Source organism: Hibiscus syriacus, unplaced genomic scaffold, assembly GCF_006381635.1.
Source record: "Hibiscus syriacus cultivar Baekdansim isolate YM2019G1 unplaced genomic scaffold, ASM638163v2 tig00109926_pilon, whole genome shotgun sequence".
NCBI lineage: Eukaryota > Viridiplantae > Streptophyta > Magnoliopsida > Malvales > Malvaceae > Hibiscus > Hibiscus syriacus.
The window spans coordinates 903,527-924,599 of record NW_024062532.1 but is presented as its reverse complement, the minus strand read 5'-3'; the positions used below and the strand labels follow the sequence as shown (position 1 = coordinate 924,599).

At 35.4% G+C, this 21,073-nt stretch overlaps 3 protein-coding genes across 3 annotated transcripts; 2 read left to right on the top strand and 1 right to left on the bottom strand.

Moving 5' to 3' along the window:
* Window positions 1–2,095: 2,095 nt before the first annotated feature.
* On the top strand, window positions 2,096–10,822 carry LOC120210744. The gene is made up of 4 exons (XM_039209438.1): window positions 2,096–2,338; window positions 3,277–3,582; window positions 10,424–10,674; window positions 10,750–10,822. The coding sequence occupies exons 1-4, from the start codon at window positions 2,177–2,179 to the stop codon at window positions 10,820–10,822; spliced, it is 792 nt and encodes a 263-aa protein (XP_039065369.1). The 5' UTR covers window positions 2,096–2,176.
* Window positions 10,823–12,541: 1,719 nt separating this feature from the next.
* On the top strand, window positions 12,542–16,560 carry LOC120210662 (NF-X1-type zinc finger protein NFXL1-like). Its single transcript, XM_039209363.1, has 2 exons — window positions 12,542–12,650; window positions 12,859–16,560. Exon 2 carries the CDS (start codon window positions 12,934–12,936, stop codon window positions 16,267–16,269), a length of 3,336 nt encoding a protein of 1,111 aa, XP_039065294.1. The 5' UTR covers window positions 12,542–12,650; window positions 12,859–12,933; the 3' UTR covers window positions 16,270–16,560.
* Window positions 16,561–17,875: 1,315 nt separating this feature from the next.
* On the bottom strand, window positions 17,876–19,082 carry LOC120210664 (reticulon-like protein B9). The gene is made up of 5 exons (XM_039209365.1): window positions 18,881–19,082; window positions 18,624–18,804; window positions 18,373–18,514; window positions 18,222–18,291; window positions 17,876–18,139 (listed from the first exon to the last, which is right to left on the bottom strand). The coding sequence occupies exons 1-5, from the start codon at window positions 18,984–18,986 to the stop codon at window positions 17,970–17,972; spliced, it is 669 nt and encodes a 222-aa protein (XP_039065296.1). The 5' UTR covers window positions 18,987–19,082; the 3' UTR covers window positions 17,876–17,969.
* Between the last annotated feature and the right edge of the window lie 1,991 nt (window positions 19,083–21,073).

The window sequence follows — 21,073 nt, the reverse complement described above, 5'->3', positions numbered from 1 at the left end:
AGTCGAGTAACAAAAATTTTTTAACGAGTATGACTCGAGCAAAATTTTAACGAGTTTAACGAATAACGAGTCGATTCGAACAGTAAAATTTTTTAATGAGCCAAAAAAAATAGTACCTTTCAGAAAACAAAATTACAAAATAAAGTAAGAATTTTAAATAATAAGTTTTATTTTTTAAATATATTTAAAATATGATCTATTTTTATTATATTATAATAAATGTTTGACTTTAATTATTTTACTATTTTTTTGATTAATTTTATTTTTTATATTTTTTATGTCTATCACTTCAATCTCTTACTGTTAACTATTTAAATATATAGTAATAATAATAGGAGCTAATGGGAAACTGTCACATATCAAAACACTTAAGAAATTTTAAAAAATAAAATGCTATAGAAATTCAAGAGTCATACAATTTATAAAAAAAATTAAATATAAAAATTCTAAAAAATATCAGAAGTTTAAAACATATGTTTGATAATATATTCTTTATAAATATACAATTTTGTTTAATTCTTTTGAAAAAAAATTATAAAATTATTAAAGATGCAAAAAATCATTTAACATTTCTAAAAAGACAGATGGAAAATTATATATATATATATATTGGTTTTAGAGATTTTTATTTTAAAATAATTTACAGATTTTTTAATATCAATTTTTAAAATTAATTTAAATAAAAGTTTTGAATTTAATTAAATTTCCTTAACGAATATGTAACATTCGATATGATATTATTCTTACGAAACCACCTTTCTTTACCAAGAAAAAAAATGAGAAATATTGTGAAAAATAATAATTTATCTTAAATTTAAAAATATTTAACGAAATATATTAATTGTCAAAGTGATGGCTCTTAAGAACTTGTCACGTAGCTTTCGTGACGTTGGAAAAGTCGTCACTAGACACTAGCTATCAACAGGTGTAGAATAAATTAGGTTAAACTATGAGTTTAATATCTAAATTATCATTTAAGTATATGTTTAAAACTTAACATTAAGTTTTGAAAAAAAATTAGGTATTAAAACAGATCAAAAATGATAGTTTAGGTATTAAACACATTAAATTTTTAATTACGAGAATTAAAATGAAACAAAACTAAATGTTAAATATGATTTTGAAAAAATATTATTTAAGTACTAAAACGGATCAAAACTGATACTTTAGGTACTAAATGCATAATTTACCAATAAATTGTAGCAAAATAAAATATATTTAAAATTAAAATAGTATTTGACAAGCACAAATTAAGTTTCGAAGGGATTGATTTTTTTAAGGTCCCAAGTTAGAATACTAATAATCTTCTGGGTATTTAAGTGTTCATTATCATGTTTAGAACGAATAATTATGGATAGGAATGGGGCGGGACAGGTTTTTGGCCTCCGACCCGATCGAAAGTATATTACTTAAACCCGACTTTGTCTCGTCCTGATAAATTTTAACATTTTTTAGCCCCACCCCGATTTTTATATTAAAATCTCGATCCCAACCTGAATATATTAATATTTTAAAATAATATATTTATAATTATTTATTATATTTTAAATGATTAAAATAAAATATTTTATAATATTTTATATTTTGAATAATTAAAGAATATATTTTTAATAATATTAAAAAATCTTAAATATATTATATATATAATGATAAATTAATAATATATCAGCTTTGACCGAATCATGTCGATTTTTTTCATCTTAGACCCAACCTCGCCCCACTCGAAATTATATACCACATAACCCGCTTCGCTCCTAACTTTGAAATTTCAAAGAAAACCCACCCTTATAGAATCGAGTCGGATGGGATTGGAACCAATCGAATTAGGGTATTTTGACCATCCCTACAAATAATAATAAAGCATAAAGATATCAAAATGAATAAAAGAAAAAATACAAGGAAGCATATAAGACATTATCCCTTATCAAAATCAGGAGCACATGAACGGCTCCATAAAAAAATCCTAATAATTGAAGTTCATACTCGTTGGATATTACAAATCCTACACAGAAAGAAGATTGTTATATTTATGTATTTAGAGTTGGGAACTTATTTTATTGGGCTGTTGAGTGAAACAAATATCGGTTGGGTAAATCTGTTCTTCTGTCTCACTCTCTGTGGATCTGCAAAGCTCAAAGATTTAACACAGAAGAAAGAAGAAGAACTCAAAAATCTCATGGAAGAAGACGAGTTGGACTACCTACTGGTTCCATTGGGGCTGCTGCTTCTTCTTCTCTATCATGTATGGCTTCTTTTTACCATCATCAAGCATCCTTCAAAGACTGTCGTCGGCTTAAACGCCCAGTCTCGTCACCAATGGGTTTTCTGCATGATGTCCGTGAGTCATTTTCTCCATCTCACTGCCCTTTTTGATCCCCATGATTTCTGCTTATAGTTTTGAGTTATGGGTTCTTTTCAAAGTTTTGGAATTTATCCACCTATGGGATTAAAACCCGTTGGGGATGGCATTCCATTGTAGGAGTTAGATGATCTTTGACTTGTGACTCAACTCTTAGATGTTCTATGACTTTTGGAAGTAAAAGCATCTTACTTACCAAGTTGGACTGATCTTTTGCATACAAATACAAATCTTCAATATTTGACTCGTTCTCCCTGAATTTGCTTCTCTTTGGTTGATTATTTTGAGTGCCCTTTGATTTGGTTCACCAGATTTGGTGAGAGTTGATGAGCCAATGATTGCATTATGGTCTATTTCATTAGGCTCAGTTGGATAGTTGATGCTTCTCGTATATATATATATATATATATATTTGCCACTTGCTTTTAGATAAACAAGTTAAAAGTTTATGTAGTAAAACATACTAAAATTAATAGTTTAGAGTTTAGGTACTAAATACGCAAGTTTTTAACAGTTGGTACTAAAATAAAATAAAAACTAAACATTAGATATATTTTGAAAAAATTGAAAGCTTAGGTATGTTTTCGTCCATTTTAGTGCTTAAACTTTCAAATTTTTTTTCAGAATCATACATAATGTTTAGTTTTTATTTCATTTTAGCATCCACTGTTTTAGTACCTAATGTTTAGTTTTTTTCAAAAACTTTCAATTTTTGGTCCGAACTTTTTCAATAATCAAATGCTGCATATTTAGAACATTTTGTAGACATTTTGTCTGTCATCTTGGAGCTTTATGTCGGATATTCTCTGTTCACATGTATCATGTAGAGACATTGTTGTAGGACTCAATGTCTGCAACAACAAAATGCTGGCATAGGGGACTCAAGTGCATTTTGCACCTTCTCTTTGATGTTTCAGGATCCCTTGAAAAATGGTGTTCTGGCAGTACAAACAATACGCAACAACATAATGGCGTCGACACTTTTGGCAACGATATCTATCACTCTTAGTTCTCTGATTGGTGTTTTCGTTAGCAGCGACGCAGACAACTCGACCTCGGAGATAGTTTTTGGCAATAAGACCCCACTGCTCTCTGCAATCAAGTATTTCTCCATCTTGCTGTGTTTCCTGGTTGCCTTTCTTTGCAATGTGCAGTGTATTAGATACTACGCCCATGTGAGCTTCTTGATCACTCTCCCTGCATCGGTGGACAATACGGAGACTGTAACATCCCAAAATACGGGTAAGTGACCAAAATTGTAAAATTTCATAATATGGTGATTAAAGTATAATAGTTTAATGATTTGTTCAGAAATATTTTCTAAAAGTTTATTGTAATTATCTAAAGAGTTAAAGGGCAAATTGGTCATTAGACTTGAAAATATAATTAAATGATATATATATGGATAAGGATGGAGATTTTTCCAGAAAAAAAATCTCTTCTCTCTTTTCCTTCTTCATTTTCTCTTCACGTGTGAAGCCAAGCAAAAGGTAAGTTGTCTCTTGAGTTGATTATGTGCTGAAATTTAAGTTTAGTTTTGATTATTAGATACTAAGTAAGATTAAGGAAGGATTAATTTGCTTTAAAACAACAAAATGAAGAGTTTATGAGGATTTAAAGATTAGGAGTTTTGGAATGAAATATTGAAATAAAGTGTATATTGAGAATTGAAAGGTGAATTTGACTTGTAATCAAGTTAATTAAGGGATAGGAAGTGTTAGAATAGGAATTTGAACATGTTGCAAAACTAGTAGAATTTTTGTAATTACATAGGAATGACTATATTTGAAGTTAAAGAAGTGATTATGGAATAGAAATAAGTTTAAGTATGTGTATTAAAGTTAGGAGTATTAAGGGAGGTAAAATAGGAAGGTTTGAATTGAAAATTGATGATTTTCGAGCTTAGAATGCAATTTCTGGGTAGAGGGAACCGATACCCTATGAATGGGAATCGATTCCCCTTCTTGAACGAAAAATTTCCAGAATGTTAAGGGGGTACCGATTCCCCTGGGGGGGTATCGATTCCCCCCTAAATGAAAATTCAGAATTCGATTTATTAAACCGGTTTAAGTTATTAACATCAAGTTTAAAGTTTAGGCTTCTGATAGTTGTTTTGAAATGATATATTTATGTAGATATTGAGCCTAAACAAGTTCCGGAATAATCAAAGGATTATAATCGAATCAAAGCAAGGCTAAGGTGAGTGCAATTTAAATTGTACTTATGTGATTGATCAAACATTGGCTTGCGATGAGTCAATGATAGAGTTACTATGGTAAGAAGTAACTTATATAATGTTATGTGATTACTCTGTATGCATTAGTACATAGAAATGGATGTATGTTTATATGTTACATGATTTACATGCTTACATGAAAATGCAACATATGATATTAGATATGTGTTTACACATACATTTGGTATGTGATAAGAAGAGAAGGAACATGTGATTATGAGATCAAGGATTACACGTATATGTGATACGTGACTGAAAAGAAACGGTATGTGTTTATAAGAGTAAGAATATGAATAAGTAATGTGAACGGTCATAAATGATAATGCCCATGTTATGTGATATGAGAGCTAGGGGTATAGTTGGCATGCCAAGGGTCGAGGGTTACCTATGTTCTTCGGGACATATGGACTGTTTACCTATGTTCTTCGGGACATATGGACTGTTTACCTATGTTCTTCGGGACATATGGACTGTTTACCTATGTTCTTCGGGACATATGGACTGTTTACCTATGTTCTTCGGGACATATGGACTGTTTACCTATGTTCTTCGGGACATATGGACTGTTTACCTAGGTTCTTCGGAATCTATGGACTGGTCCTTCGGGACATTGATCGAGCTGTTGTGACAGCATAGTGGTGCACAACCTCAATGTACTCACATACCTTGAGTTCTCAAAAGTATACATGGGCTAATACATGGTCTTTACAGAGAGTAAATGGACTAGGTATGTTTTGTTGTGAAGTAGTATATGTGTTCCATGGTATGTAGAGAAATGTTCGATATATGTATTTATATTATCTCAGGTTATCATGTATACTGAATTATATGCGACTCGATTGAATTCATAGATTGAATGTTTATATTTATGAGAAATGCATTATTGTTATTATGTTTTTGCTTCACTAAGTCTATGACTTAGCGTGTAAGTGATTTACACGTAGGTACTGAGAAGCAGAAGGATCAAAGCTAAGTTCAAAGTAACAACATATCTCTGCCCAAAGACCAGATCAGAAGTAAATTACACAGTATGTATTATTATGATAAATAGGTTGGCATGTAAATAAAGTAGGCAAATTAGGTAGTATGCTCTGATCGAGTTTTGTAATCTGTTAAACATATATATATAAGTACGAATGCAAAGAAATGAACTGTTAAATGTTTTACGAGTGTTATGTACAATTTACGAAAAATCACTGTAGCAGATTACTGTATTACTGTTCATACCGTATTTCACCGTTCATAAATACGTTTTTCTCAAATTTTTATACAACACACAATTGAATAATATTTGACTGTATTTTCTTAATATAAATTCAAAAGTTCAGTACTTTTACAAGAGTAAAGGTTTTGAAAGTGTCAATGTGACATCTCGGACTCGTATTCAAGTCGGGTACGGGTTGGGGTGATACATTTAATGGTATCAGAGCTACGGTTTAGCCGATTCTCGGCATAAACAAGAGTCTAGGGTGTCTTATAATGTATACATGCCAACAAAATAGTGAAAACTTCTGATCTGGTATAGTAATGAGTATGTTGTTTTCCTAATAGAACGATATGTTTATTCTTAATAGATGTCCGGACATGATAGTTATAGAAGTCAAGCGGGAGATGATCGACCCGCTGAGAGTAGTAATTCACATGCCCTGGCCAGGCAAGGTGAAGAACAGACACCTTCTGGAGTGCCTGTAACTGATCAAGATGTGTTCTTTAGAACATTAGATGCGGTATTGACGCGTTATCAACCTCCTGATACTTCAACTCCAAGAATGAATGTTGCAAAGGAGTTGAAGGGTTTAGGAGCTACAGAGTTTAAAGGTGAAGCCGAAGAAGGTCCTGTTGCTGCGGACCTTTGGCTTAATGATGTAAAAATTATGTTAGATGGACTCCGCTGTTCTAATGTAGAGAAGTTAGATGGAGTGGTCTCCTTGCTTCGTGGGCAAGCGAGAATTTGGTGGACAAATGTCACTTTGAGAATGACCAATGATCAAGTGACATGGTCTTTGTTCTTAGAAGAGTTTAAGCATAAGTATATAGGAGACCAATTTATCCGTCAAATGAAGCAAGAATTTTTGAATCTGAAACAGATGAATCACACAGTGTATGAGTACGAGTGCGAGTTTAATAAGTTAAGTCGTTTTGCGGCTGAGTTGATTCCAACAGAGAAGGATGTGTGTGAGTGGTTTGTAGAGGGCTTGCACCCAAGGTTGAAAGAAATGTTAATAGTATTGAACTTGTCCTCATTTCAAGAAATAGTAAATCGTGCTAAAGCTCTAGAGAGAGCTCAGAATGAAAGGTTTGGGGATCAAAGAACCCAATCATCTAAAAGAACTGGGGCTTTATCGAGTTCTGCACCACCCAAGAGGGGTAGAGATTCTGGTACTCAGTCTCAGGCAAGGTCTGGAGGGGTAGAATCCTCCGTTAGAGAATCAAATCAGGGGAAAGTTAGACAGACCCAATCAGTAGGATTTGGTGAGGACAGAACCCAACAGAGACATTGTCAGACTTGTGGAAAATATCATGGTGGAATATGTAGGGTAGAATCCGGAGCTTGTTTCCGATGTGGTGAAATGGGACATTTTGTGAGAGACTGCCCATTGGGGAAAGGAGAACCAGTACAGTCGGAACGATCTGTTATGATACCTGGGAGAGGGAGAAGGAGAGGAAGAGGTAGGAGCCAATCTGAATCTTCTACTCAACAAGAAATACGCTCCACTGCTCGAATGTATAATATCAATACCAATGAAGATTTTGATGATCCGGAGATAATAGCAGGTATCTTTCTAGTGTGAAATAAATACATTATGATAATGATTGATTTAGGCTTGCATGTTTATATATATATTGGTGGTAAATTGGTGAAAGAATTGAGAGTTCAATTAGAAGTTATTTATAGTAATATGACAGTGACATATATATTAGGGTACAGCGTGTGGATAAGTAAGATATATTGAAAGTGTCCCATTATAATTCGGAGAATTTAATTTCTTACTAAATTGATGAATTGTTATTCAATGAGTTTGAAGTAAGATTGGAAATAAACCAGTAGTATAATGTTAGAGGATTTATATCGTTCTGAAATAGAATAGTTTCTTTGCTGCATTGATAAAATAAGGTATAGGGGGATGATTCTTATAAGGAGAATATTAAAAGATCGAATGATGCAGAATATTGTTATAGGAAAGTTTAAGAATATGTACGTCAGTGATTTACATTATAGATGGATTATTGGTATGGAGTGATGAGACTAGAGGTTACTGTCTATATAATGAGTTACATTATATGGATTTTAAGAAAGGTTAAAGTAAAATGCATTGGAGATGTGTAGACAATATCTTATCTCCTGGTGTAATGAAAATTCGAGGACGAATTTTCTTAAGGGGGGGAGATTTGTAACATCCCAAAATACGGGTAAGTGACCAAAATTGTAAAATTTCATAATATGGTGATTAAAGTATAATAGTTTAATAGTTTAATGATTTGTTCAGAAATATTTCCTAAAAGTTTATTGTAATTATCTAAAGAGTTAAAGGGCAAATTGGTCATTAGACTTGAAAATATAATTAAATGATATATATATATGGATAAGGATGGAGATTTTTCCAGAAAAAAAATCTCTTCTCTCTTTTCCTTCTTCATTTTCTCTTCACGTGTGAAGCCAAGCAAAAGGTAAGTTGTCTCTTGAGTTGATTATGTGCTGAAATTTAAGTTTAGTTTTGATTATTAGATACTAAGTAAGATTAAGGAAGGATTAATTTGCTTTAAAACAACAAAATGAAGAGTTTATGAGGATTTAAAGATTAGGAGTTTTGGAATGAAATATTGAAATAAAGTGTATATTGAGAATTGAAAGGTGAATTTGACTTGTAATCAAGTTAATTAAGGGATAGGAAGTGTTAGAATAGGAATTTGAACATGTTGCAAAACTAGTAGAATTTTTGTAATTACATAGGAATGACTATATTTGAAGTTAAAGAAGTGATTATGGAATAGAAATAAGTTTAAGTATGTGTATTAAAGTTAGGAGTATTAAGGGAGGTAAAATAGGAAGGTTTGAATTGAAAATTGATGATTTTCGAGCTTAGAATGCAATTTCTGGGTAGAGGGAACCGATACCCTATGAATGGGAATCGATTCCCCTTCTTGAACGAAAAATTTCCAGAATGTTAAGGGGGTACCGATTCCCCTGGGGGGGGTATCGATTCCCCCCTAAATGAAAATTCAGAATTCGATTTATTAAACCGGTTTAAGTTATTAACATCAAGTTTAAAGTTTAGGCTTCTGATAGTTGTTTTGAAATGATATATTTATGTAGATATTGAGCCTAAACAAGTTCCGGAATAATCAAAGGATTATAATCGAATCAAAGCAAGGCTAAGGTGAGTGCAATTTAAATTGTACTTATGTGATTGATCAAACATTGGCTTGCGATGAGTCAATGATAGAGTTACTATGGTAAGAAGTAACTTATATAATGTTATGTGATTACTCTGTATGCATTAGTACATAGAAATGGATGTATGTTTATATGTTACATGATTTACATGCTTACATGAAAATGCAACATATGATATTAGATATGTGTTTACACATACATTTGGTATGTGATAAGAAGAGAAGGAACATGTGATTATGAGATCAAGGATTACACGTATATGTGATACGTGACTGAAAAGAAACGGTATGTGTTTATAAGAGTAAGAATATGAATAAGTAATGTGAACGGTCATAAATGATAATGCCCATGTTATGTGATATGAGAGCTAGGGGTATAGTTGGCATGCCAAGGGTCGAGGGTTACCTATGTTCTTCGGGACATATGGACTGTTTACCTATGTTCTTCGGGACATATGGACTGTTTACCTATGTTCTTCGGGACATATGGACTGTTTACCTATGTTCTTCGGGACATATGGACTGTTTACCTATGTTCTTCGGGACATATGGACTGTTTACCTATGTTCTTCGGGACATATGGACTGTTTACCTAGGTTCTTCGGAATCTATGGACTGGTCCTTCGGGACATTGATCGAGCTGTTGTGACAGCATAGTGGTGCACAACCTCAATGTACTCACATATCTTGAGTTCTCAAAAGTATACATGGGCTAATACATGGTCTTTACAGAGAGTAAATGGACTAGGTATGTTTTGTTGTGAAGTAGTATATGTGTTCCATGGTATGTAGAGAAATGTTCGATATATGTATTTATATTATCTCAGGTTATCATGTATACTGAATTATATGCGACTCGATTGAATTCATAGATTGAATGTTTATATTTATGAGAAATGCATTATTGTTATTATGTTTTTGCTTCACTAAGTCTATGACTTAGCGTGTAAGTGATTTACACGTAGGTACTGAGAAGCAGAAGGATCAAAGCTAAGTTCAAAGTAACAACATATCTCTGCCCAAAGACCAGATCAGAAGTAAATTACACAGTATGTATTATTATGATAAATAGGTTGGCATGTAAATAAAGTAGGCAAATTAGGTAGTATGCTCTGATCGAGTTTTGTAATCTGTTAAACATATATATATAAGTACGAATGCAAAGAAATGAACTGTTAAATGTTTTACGAGTGTTATGTACAATTTACGAAAAATCACTGTAGCAGATTACTGTATTACTGTTCATACCGTATTTCACCGTTCATAAATACGTTTTTCTCAAATTTTTATACAACACACAATTGAATAATATTTGACTGTATTTTCTTAATATAAATTCAAAAGTTCAGTACTTTTACAAGAGTAAAGGTTTTGAAAGTGTCAATGTGACATCTCGAACTCGTATTCAAGTCGGGTACGGGTTGGGGTGTTACGTTGAGTATGTCGCAAGAAACTTAAACAGAGGAAGTTATTGCTGGTCACTCGGACTGCGAGCCTTCTACTTATCATTCCCCCTATTGCTTTGGATCTTTGGTCCCATACCCATGTTTCTGTGCTGCTCCATGATGTCGTTTCTTCTATATTTCTTGGACACTACGAGCAGTTTCACGCGCCGACTTCACCGCCGTTCGTTCAACGAGGATACGTTGAAAGCTTGTGACGTGGAATCTATTAGCCAAGTATCGTGAGTGCTTTCGAAACTTTTGATTGTTTCAAGCATTTCTTGTCCCCAAAATTTAGCCAATGTTGATGTTCCCAGGCAGAGAGTTTGTATTGAAGAATACAACCTTCACAGCCCTCTACTGCATGCTGCCTCTAACAGTGCCTGCTAATCAATTGTTGATGATGATTCAGCTTGATGGTAATTCTACTGCGAACATTTTAATTGTTTCCACTTATCTTTTTTTAAAAGTTGATTTAATATGGTTATGACTGATTAAGATGATACTTACATGTTATATTGTTGATTTTTCCTGATTGGATATTCGGATTGGATTTGAGTACTCGTTATGCACTCGTGGATAGTTTTTTCACGTCGCTCGAGTCTGATTTACGGTTTATCGGTGGTATTTCAGCAGTTTGATTCCCTTTTGTGGTTCGTTCGCCGATGCAATCATGTTTGTTTGTATATATCTTTATTCGAGTTTTTTAGTCAGGTTTTAATATTTCCTTATATGGTCCTTATGTGATATTAAGTTGCTAGTTTTGTTTCAATGATTATAGAAAATTATCTTAATTATATATTTAATTTATGATTATAATTATAAATCTCTATTGTAATTTAATATATATTTTTATTTTGAATAAAATTAACAGCTTCTCTAAAAAAAACATAATAAAGAGTACTATTATCTTATACAAAAGCAATAATTTACTTAGTAGGATGATTATAGGGTTATCTTAAATTTATGATTATTTTATCCTTCCTATTTTTAGTTCAAATCAATTTTATTTTTCAAAAATAATACATAATTTCTCGTTCATCACTCAATCTTTTTGAACATATGATATAATGATATAAAAGTCTCATGAAATAAAATATAAAATAATAATTTTTTATTCGAATCTCTACTTTTATTCGGTATGTCTCAAATTTTTTTAAAATCTCTTTTTTCCCTACAGTTGTTATTGAAATTATGCAAGTGTTTTGACCATTGATTTTCAATTTTTATTTGAGTAAAATTTTTAAATTCACACTTGCATATGCAGTTATATGCTCAAATTCATCCCATACCCACTACTTAATTGAATATCCACCACTCATTCTGTACCCGTCTACACCTATAAATTTGAGATAAAGAAAACAACGATCATCAATTTTAAAAATACTTATACCCTAATATTTAGTTAAATTATACCTAAATTTATAATTATCCAAAATTTATATGGTAGGTAGTTAGTGGACGCAGACGCAGGACGAATAAGGTATCAAACCATTATCTACCTACTACTTACGATGTATAATTTTATCATCTACACCCACAACCTACTAAATTTATGCCAATTTCCGTCTCAACTGAAACGAGTACGATATAAAATCCATAAAGTTATCCTCGTTTGCATCTCTAAACCCTCGACCCTCAAACAAGGCTACTACTATCTTTAAAATCGATAACCCAATAAATAAATAAATAAATCCAAATCTTAGAAGAAGAGCCATATCCAAATCGAATTGGACAAGTATCTCAGGCCCCCATTTTGGGTGCAAATTATATTGGATCGAGTTGAATTAGAATCAGATAGACAGAAATAATCTTAATCCCAGATTGGACCAAGTTTTGACAGGTGAAACAGATTAGAAGGAAGGTCAGGCCTCAGGCCGACTCGATGCTGATTCGCTGAACGGATAAAGGCGGCTGAGTCCGAGCCCTTGAGTGGGCAGCAAGGACGCGCACGCCGTTTTCATTATTGCCACTTGCCAGCCGTATGAATCATCTCTTAACGTGTCTCGTTACTCTATTTCCTTTAGCCCCAAGGCAATCCTTCCGTATATATATTCACCCCTTTTCCTCCCTTCACTTTCTACCTCTGTTCCATTTGGGGTTCTCTCATTTTTGAGAAAGGGTGACCCTCGCTTGTTAAAACGATACACTTTATACACGTAGAACAGGAAACAGGAAACAGGAAAAAAAAGGGGGAAGGTTTTATTTTGTTGATCAGGTACGTTCCATTTCTGTTCTGTTCATGATTCCTGATTTGGGTTTTGTTTGTTTGTTTTTAATTGATTTAAGGATTAGTGACTGATGCTTTTTCTCTTTTAATTGAAACTCAATTTCAAGTACTTGTTTGGTTCTTTTGTTTGTTATTTCGAACCAAGGGTTTGTTGGGTTATTGATAAATGTTTCTTTTTGGCTTGGTGGTGTTATAGTTTCTTTGATCTTTTGCTTCATCCGCAAAATTTCGATCCGGTTTGTTAAGTTCGTCGACGTCTAGCTGCAAAATCATGAGCTTTCATGGCCGAAAAAGATCGACTTCACGGAGCACTCGTCAAGAATGGATTCCTAGAGGATCTTCATCTGCAACCACCACTGTTGAAAGCAGCTCACCAGCAGCCTCTGATTCAACATCTAATGTCAACCAGGCCTCAATTCGAAATGATGATAGATATAGACTAACTGGTGGGCCTACCAACCATAGGGGAGATGGGGAAAAGGAAAGGGCTGAGAATCATGTGGCGGTGAGGAAGGAGATCGATTGTAATTCTCCGCAGCTTGCGCAGGAAATTAGAGATAAGCAGCCCATCAACCATAGGAGAGATGGGAAGAAGGAAAGGAGTGCGAATTTTGTTGCTGTGAAGAAGGGGCTTGATCCTAATTTGCCGCAGCTTTTGCAGGAAATTCAGGATAAGCTTATAAAGAGTACCGTCGAGTGTATGATTTGTTGTGATATGGTAAAGAGGTCGGGCACCATATGGTCTTGCTCGAGCTGTTACTCCATTTTTCACCTCAATTGTATTAAGAAATGGGCGAGGGCACCCACTTCTGTTGATTTAGTGACCGAGAAGAATCAGGGTTTTAATTGGCGTTGCCCGGGCTGCCAGTCTGTGCAGTTCACATCCTCTAAAGAGATTCGGTATGTTTGCTTTTGTGGGAAGAGGAATGACCCTCCTCCTGATTTGTACTTGACTCCACATTCATGTGGAGAGCCATGCGGAAAGCCGCTTGAGAAGGAGCTGGGACTAGGATCTGGGGTGATGAAGGATGAACTTTGTCCTCATAATTGTGTTTTGCAATGTCACCCAGGTCCATGTCCCCCTTGTAAGGCATTTGCTCCGCCAAGTTTGTGTCCTTGTGGGAAGAAAGTTATTACAACTAGATGTCCTGATAGGAAGTCGTTTCTTACTTGTGGTCAGCAGTGTGATAAACTTCTCGAGTGTGGTCGTCATCATTGTGAACAGGTTTGCCATATCGGAGCTTGTGATCCTTGCAAAGTTCTAATTAATGCCCCCTGTTTCTGCAAAAAAAAAGTTGAAGTTGTCATCTGTGGCGACATGGTTGTGAAGGGAGAAGTGAAAGCAGAAGATGGCATTTTTTCTTGTAATTCAACGTGTGGAAAGAAGCTTAGATGTGGTAATCATTATTGTGCTGAACTTTGTCATCCTGGTCCTTGCGAGGATTGTGAGTTTATGCCAAGCAAGATCAGGTCTTGTTATTGTGGGAAAACAAGCTTGCAGGATCAAAGGCAAAGTTGTTTGGACCCAATTCCAACTTGTTCGGAGATATGTGCGAAGTTCCTTCCTTGTCAAGTGCACCGATGTGACCAAGCCTGTCATGCTGGTAGTTGCCCACCTTGTCTGGTTCTTGTCACCCAAAAATGCCTCTGTGGATCAACTTCTCGGAGGGTGGAATGTTACAAAACAACACTTGAAAATGAGAGATTCATGTGCGATAAGCCTTGTGGTCGTAAGAAGAATTGTGGTAGACATCGGTGTAGCGAGCGATGCTGTCCATCCTCAAACTCCAATAATCTTGGCTCTGGCGGTCAGGATCCACACTCTTGCCAAATGACATGTGGGAAGAAGCTGAGGTGCGGGCAACATTCTTGTGAATCTTTTTGTCACAGTGGTCACTGCCCTCCATGCTTGGAAACAATCTTTACTGATTTGACATGTGCTTGTGGAAGAACTTCAATACCACCTCCATTGCCATGTGGTACACCTCCGCCTTCGTGTCAACTTCCATGCTCAGTTCCGCAGGCTTGTGGTCATTCATCTTCTCACAGCTGCCATTTTGGAGATTGTCCACCTTGTTCTGTTCTCGTGGCAAAGGAATGCATTGGAGGACATGTTGTTCTTAGGAATATTCCTTGTGGATCAAAAGATATCAGATGCAACAAACTTTGCGGCAAGACCAGGCAGTGTGGGTTACATGCATGTGGGAGAACGTGTCACCCAGAGCCATGTGATGCATCATCTGGAGTTGAACAAGGTTTTAGGGCCTCCTGTGGGCAGACATGTGGGGCACCTCGGCAAGACTGCAGGCATACATGTACTGCACCTTGCCACCCCTCTGCACCATGTCCTGATGTTAGGTGTGATTTTCGAGTTACAATCGCGTGCTCGTGTGGCCGGCTAAGTGCAACTGTTCCTTGTGATGCTGGTGGCTTCAATGCTGATACAGTTTTTAAAGCTTCTATTATCCAAAAATTGCCTGTACCCCTTCAACCAGTGGAATCAGCTGGCAAACGGATTCCTCTTGGACAAAGGAAGCTTATGTGTGATGACGAATGTGCTAAGTTGGAGCGCAAACGAGCTCTTGCAGATGCCTTTGATATAACTCCCCCCAACTTGGATTCTCTTCATTTTGGTGAGAATTCGGTTACATCAGAGCTGATTTTTGACCTATACAGGCGTGATCCCAAGTGGGTTCTAGCTGTAGAGGAGAGATGCAAGTTTTTGGTACTTGGCAAGAACAGAGGAACAACGACGGGCCTTAAAGTTCATGTGTTCTGCCCAATGCTGAAGGATAAGAGTGATGCTGTCAGGATAATAGCAGAAAGATGGAAGCTTGCTATTAGTGCTGCTGGTTGGGAGCCCAAGCGTTTTATTGTGGTTCATGCTACTCCCAAATCTAAACCACCAGCTCGTATCATTGGGGTTAAAGGGTCAACCGGTAGTGGGTCAGTACATCCTCCTGTTTTTGATCCCCTTGTGGATATGGATCCAAGGCTAGTTGTTTCTTTCCTGGATTTGCCCCGAGAAGCAGATATTAGTGCATTGGTGTTGAGGTTTGGCGGGGAGTGTGAACTTGTTTGGATGAACGACAAGAATGCATTGGCTGTATTTAGTGATCCTGCTCGAGCTGCAACGGCGATGAGGAGATTGGATCATGGATCAATTTATACAGGGGCTTCTACCTTTGTTCACAGTGGTGGAGCATCAGCCCCTAATAATGCATGGGGAGGAACAGGGCCGAGTTCTGCACTAAAGGCAAATCCGTGGAAGAAGGCTGTGACGCAGGAGGTTGGTTGGGGGGAACATTCATGGGGTGGTGATGAGTCTCTTGGTGGCACTTCAAATCCAGGCTCTGCATGGAAAGACAAGGATACTCCAATTCCTGCTTCGATTAACCGCTGGAGTGTTCTTGATTCTGAAACGGGTGTAAACTCAACATCTGGAGCAGTTCAATCTGAAGATCCTTCAAAGCTGGCTGGAGTCCAATCCATGTCAACTACGGATTCGAATGCTACCAATTCAAATTCAGCTGGGTTGTTGGGTAGGAGTTTAAATGAAACAGAGCCATTAGAGGTTGTAGATGATTGGGAAAAGGCTTATGAATGAGATAGAAGAGAGAAGTATATACCTATCCAGTTTGCACCTGATATTATCAAATAGGTGTTATTATGATCTTTCTATTTTTTCCCTTCTTGCCAGGGCGATGCCCCTTCAACTGGATGGGTAAAGCTTTATCCCCTTTTTTTTGTAAAGAGGAGTTCCCAATCACTGCCAAGCGTGCACTCTTGAAACACCATCGAAGTTTCTTTAATTTCCCTTCCTTTGTACTGGACTTGATCAATAAACATGTTATCAATTTGAATATTCAATGTAAAAGATTGTTCTTTAGCTTTTCAACTTCTCTGCTTGCATGACATTCTCAAGTCTTTGATTTACTGAAGATATGAAATATTTATATTCTTTTAGGTGGACATGGGTGGAAGTAACAATTTGGGTCACTATTTCCAAGTGGTAACTTCTTATTCGTTGTGATGCTATAGTTGTCAAAAGATTGACCATTTTGTATGCAATCTGCAATAAACTTGTATGATTGAAGGCTGCTGCTTTAGTCCTCCTATTACTGTATGTTCTTCTGTATTACAACGTGTACAGACATCAGTTGTTAGGTTCTTCTTGCAAAGAGGACTGTGTTGGATATTGTTGATATTCTTATTTTTCAGCAGGATGCTTAGGGTTGCTGGATTAGCTGCTGTGCCGTGGTACAATGATGACAACAGGGCAGTTATGTATATGCCAATAATGTATTGAACGTGTTGCAGGCACGCGGTGCTGGCAGTCGGCAGAGGTACAAAGAACTGCACTTCAAATTCAAATACAAGAAGAATAAAGCAACAATCCAAAGTCTGAATTACATCCTTTACAATCAATGAATTACCTATTCCACACCTTTGATATGAAGATTTATGCCATAAATATTTCATAGTTGCATCTAACATTTTGAAGACATTATTTTACAATCAATGAGTTAACGTCCAGCTCAGACTACTATTAATTTCTTAACGAAAAAGGACGAGTTTGGAACATACGAATAGTCGAGTGATTATTTTGTAACTTTTAATAGTTGAGATACTTAACAAAGTAATGTCCTATAATCGGTGGACTATTTTGTAACTTTTAACATTCGAGAGACGATCAACAAAGTAATACTCTATAGTCGAGGGACTCAACAAAATAATGTTCTATAATCGAGGGACCATTTAGGTACTTTACCATTGAACTTATTTAATAAGTAAATACATGTTTTAAATAAGAAATTTTATGAGATTAGTTTTTTTAGTGACCAAATATTTTGACTCAGATTTTAGAATTATGATAGAGAATTATTTTAAAAAGATCTAATACTTTTGTAGTCTCTATAACTTTTAGAGTTTACGTTATAAATATCAGTAAATTATGTATATTGAAAGAGTGGTTTGGGATACTTCAAGTTTCGGTATAGATACTGAATTTTAGGATACATGAGATATCGTGTATTTATACTACTCAAAATCTCTACATTATAATGGATTATTATTCTTTTTGGTATAGATACCGTCTTATTTTATGTTGATATCATTTTTTTCCGCTAATAAATTCCTAATAATTCTTCATCTCAATTTGAGCCCTCACTTTGTGTTGGTTTAAAGATACCACACTGTTTTTGCAAGTCTTATGTAAATGCAAATCTGTTTTATTCATTAGATCACCGATCAAACATGTACAAGGACATGCACATGTGCATTCTTCAATGGAAACAAATACACAATTTACGAGTGCTTCTTCTCCTTCACCGGTCCCCTGGGTATCTTGTTAAGGACTCTTGAATCAAACCTCTTGTACATTTTGGTCACCTTTCTGCTCATTTGTCCTGCATGATAGTCGACTTCCTTCTCGTATCGACTGTACAGATACGGCAGCGTTCCCATGCTCACAAACCCTTCCAAGTTCATTCAATGCAACAAATACTAATCACTTCTATGCTCTAAAATCATCAACACTCATGATATGCTGATTCTTACCTATGAAGAGGAGATTCACGAAGTCGAAATACGATCCGATCACCGATGTGATGTACAAAGAAATGATCACCTGCAAATCACCATGAGTTTAAAAGCTTGAAGGGCGTAGAGGAACAGGAAAAAGAAATGGAGATTTTGATGGTAGTGGTACCAGGAAGAAGTTGACAGGCTCATTTCCACCAGCAATGTGGAGGAAATTTTTCAAGAACTGATTGAACTTCCAATGGAAGACGGAAGCAACTTCATAGAAGGCGGTTTCATTTGACAACAACTCGGGAATATTCGGACGATTCCTGGGGATTAAAAATCGTGAATCAAATCAACAAAACAAGGGTTTCCATGTAGGCATGCAGGTGGTGAAAATAAAAGAAGTAACCGTAATGTTGTAATTGTATATTGTACCATCCCATATAATCAGCAGAAATGCACCAGATGAAGACGACAAGCATGGTGGCGATGGAGATATGGCAGAGGAGGGTGACCAAATTGTACTCAACCACCTCGAAAAGGAACCAAATCGTCGTCACTCCCAACAGTAAAGCGGCCGACACCTTCGGCTTCCTCCACAGCAGCACATCAGCCACTGAAAATTTTCGTTTTTTTCCCAATCAGACTCAAAATGTTGCATGAATTTTATATATTATATGAAGAGAGAGTACCTTGGCCTCCTCCAAGAATGGCGTCCATTGGCCTTTGACGTCCAAAGAGCTTTACCTGTGGGGTGGCATCGTTGTCGGAGTCCGATGACGATTCGAATATCGGCATGGATGAATGCGTATATAGTTGTTGATGGTGAAATGGAATGGGATGTTTGTATGAATCGGCAGCTGAAGTGGAGCGATGTTATATACGAAAATGCATGGGGCGAAGTTCCAAGCTTGGGAGGAAAGCAAGTGAATAGTGGGAATGCAGAAGAAAGGAATGGCTTGGGGCATTTAATTTGATATTACTTTGCATGCCCGTCACTTTGTGAATCTTTGCTTACCAAACCCAATAGCTTCTTCTTAATTTATATAACCTTTTCATTGGCTCTAGTTTCAGATGCGCAAACACCAACACGTGTTTACTTGAAACTCGATTACCCAATATCGAAAATTCTTGATGAAACTCAGAAAATAAACATAATGTAATCTTTTGATCAAAGTTTTTCGTCGTTTGATCATTACGGTGTTGACGTGATAGTTAACGGTGCTGACCTGGCAGTTCATCTTTCATGTTTGAGTTATCAAGTTAGCCCATTTGTCATGTTTTTCGTCACGTTGTCAATCACCGTGGACCGTCACATCAGCACCGTAACAATCAACAACGAAAAATGTTGGTCAAATGACCACATTAAGTTTATCTTCTGAATTAGAAGACTACGTCAAAAGAAAAATAATACGATGATCATATTAATTTGTATGAATAAATAGATCTGCATACTTACAATAATGATGGTGGTTGGTTTGGTGGAACAATTTGACAAGTCTTTCGTTTGATTGGGTGAGACAACCCCTCTTATAGGAGGTGTATTCGATTCGGTTTGATTTGGTCTTTTAATAAAATATAAATTAAATTGTATTTTATGAGTTTTTAAAAATTGAAACTAAAATTGAAACCGAATGACATAAAAACTACGATGTTCGATTCGTTTGATTCAATTTTATGATTTTTGACTAATCATTGTTTTTCAAACTCGACATCCCAAGAAAGCAAATTTAAAACTTAAATCGACTCCAATTATATAAATTTAAATTCATAATTTCTTATTAGTTTTAAAATTTTATTTATTTAAATGACTTATAATAAATTCAAAATAAATTTGATATGGATAATTATTATCTTTTTTTAATTCGATTTGATTCGAGACAAACAATTTCCATATAAAAAATCAAAATTGAACCAAACCAAATTGCATAATTATAGTTCTAAATTGAACCGTAAAATGAAAAATCCAAATCAAACCGAACTGCATACTTTAGTTCGGGTCGATTTTTTTAATTTTCTCGATTTCATTGCGCATCCGTACCTCTTACATTGGTTTATTTTGTATACAGTGATAATAAGATAATATACGTTAAAAAATAGTTATTGACAACACACTTGTCAAGCTTGTTTATGAGATTTTTGTGGCCCTATGACAAACTTAAAAGTTGGACCTCTACTAATAGATATGCATAATGTCAAAAATAGCCCTCAATGTTTATCAAAATTATCATTTTGACCTTTTTTTTAGTATTTTGGCTCTTAACGTCTCATTTTAGGACAAAAAAGCCATTAATGTTTGACTAAATAGTCACTTTGGCCCTTATTCTTTGACTTCTAATGAGAATTTCTTGAGAATTGTTAAAGAATCGTGGCAAGAGCATTGTGAGGGTAATGATATCTCTGGTCGAGTGGTTGGAAAGAGGGATGAGCTTGAACATATTCAGCTTTTTAATCTCATTCATGTTGATCAAAGGAGATTGGATGATGAGAAGAGAATTTAGGCAGAGTTGGTGGATTTAGAAGTTGTTGAATTAGATTTTTATAGGTAATAGGGAGATTTGAATACTAGATTCTTCCATCAGAAAGTTGAATCTAATAAGAAGAGGAATACTATTAAAGTTATTAAAGATGAAAATGGGCAGTACTTTGATTTCTTTGATGGCATGGCTGCTGAGTTGGTGAATTTCTTCACTAACCTTATTGATATTATTGATCCTTTGGTCAAAGGTTGTTCTGTGGAGTGCTTGAAGTCTCTGTTGAATTACTCCTTACCTGTTGGAGTTTGGGAGATGCTTAATAGGTGGTTATTGATATTGAAATCAAAGAGGCTTTGTTTAGGCAAGGGAAGGATAAGAGCCCTGGTCCTGATGGATATACTTCTTGGT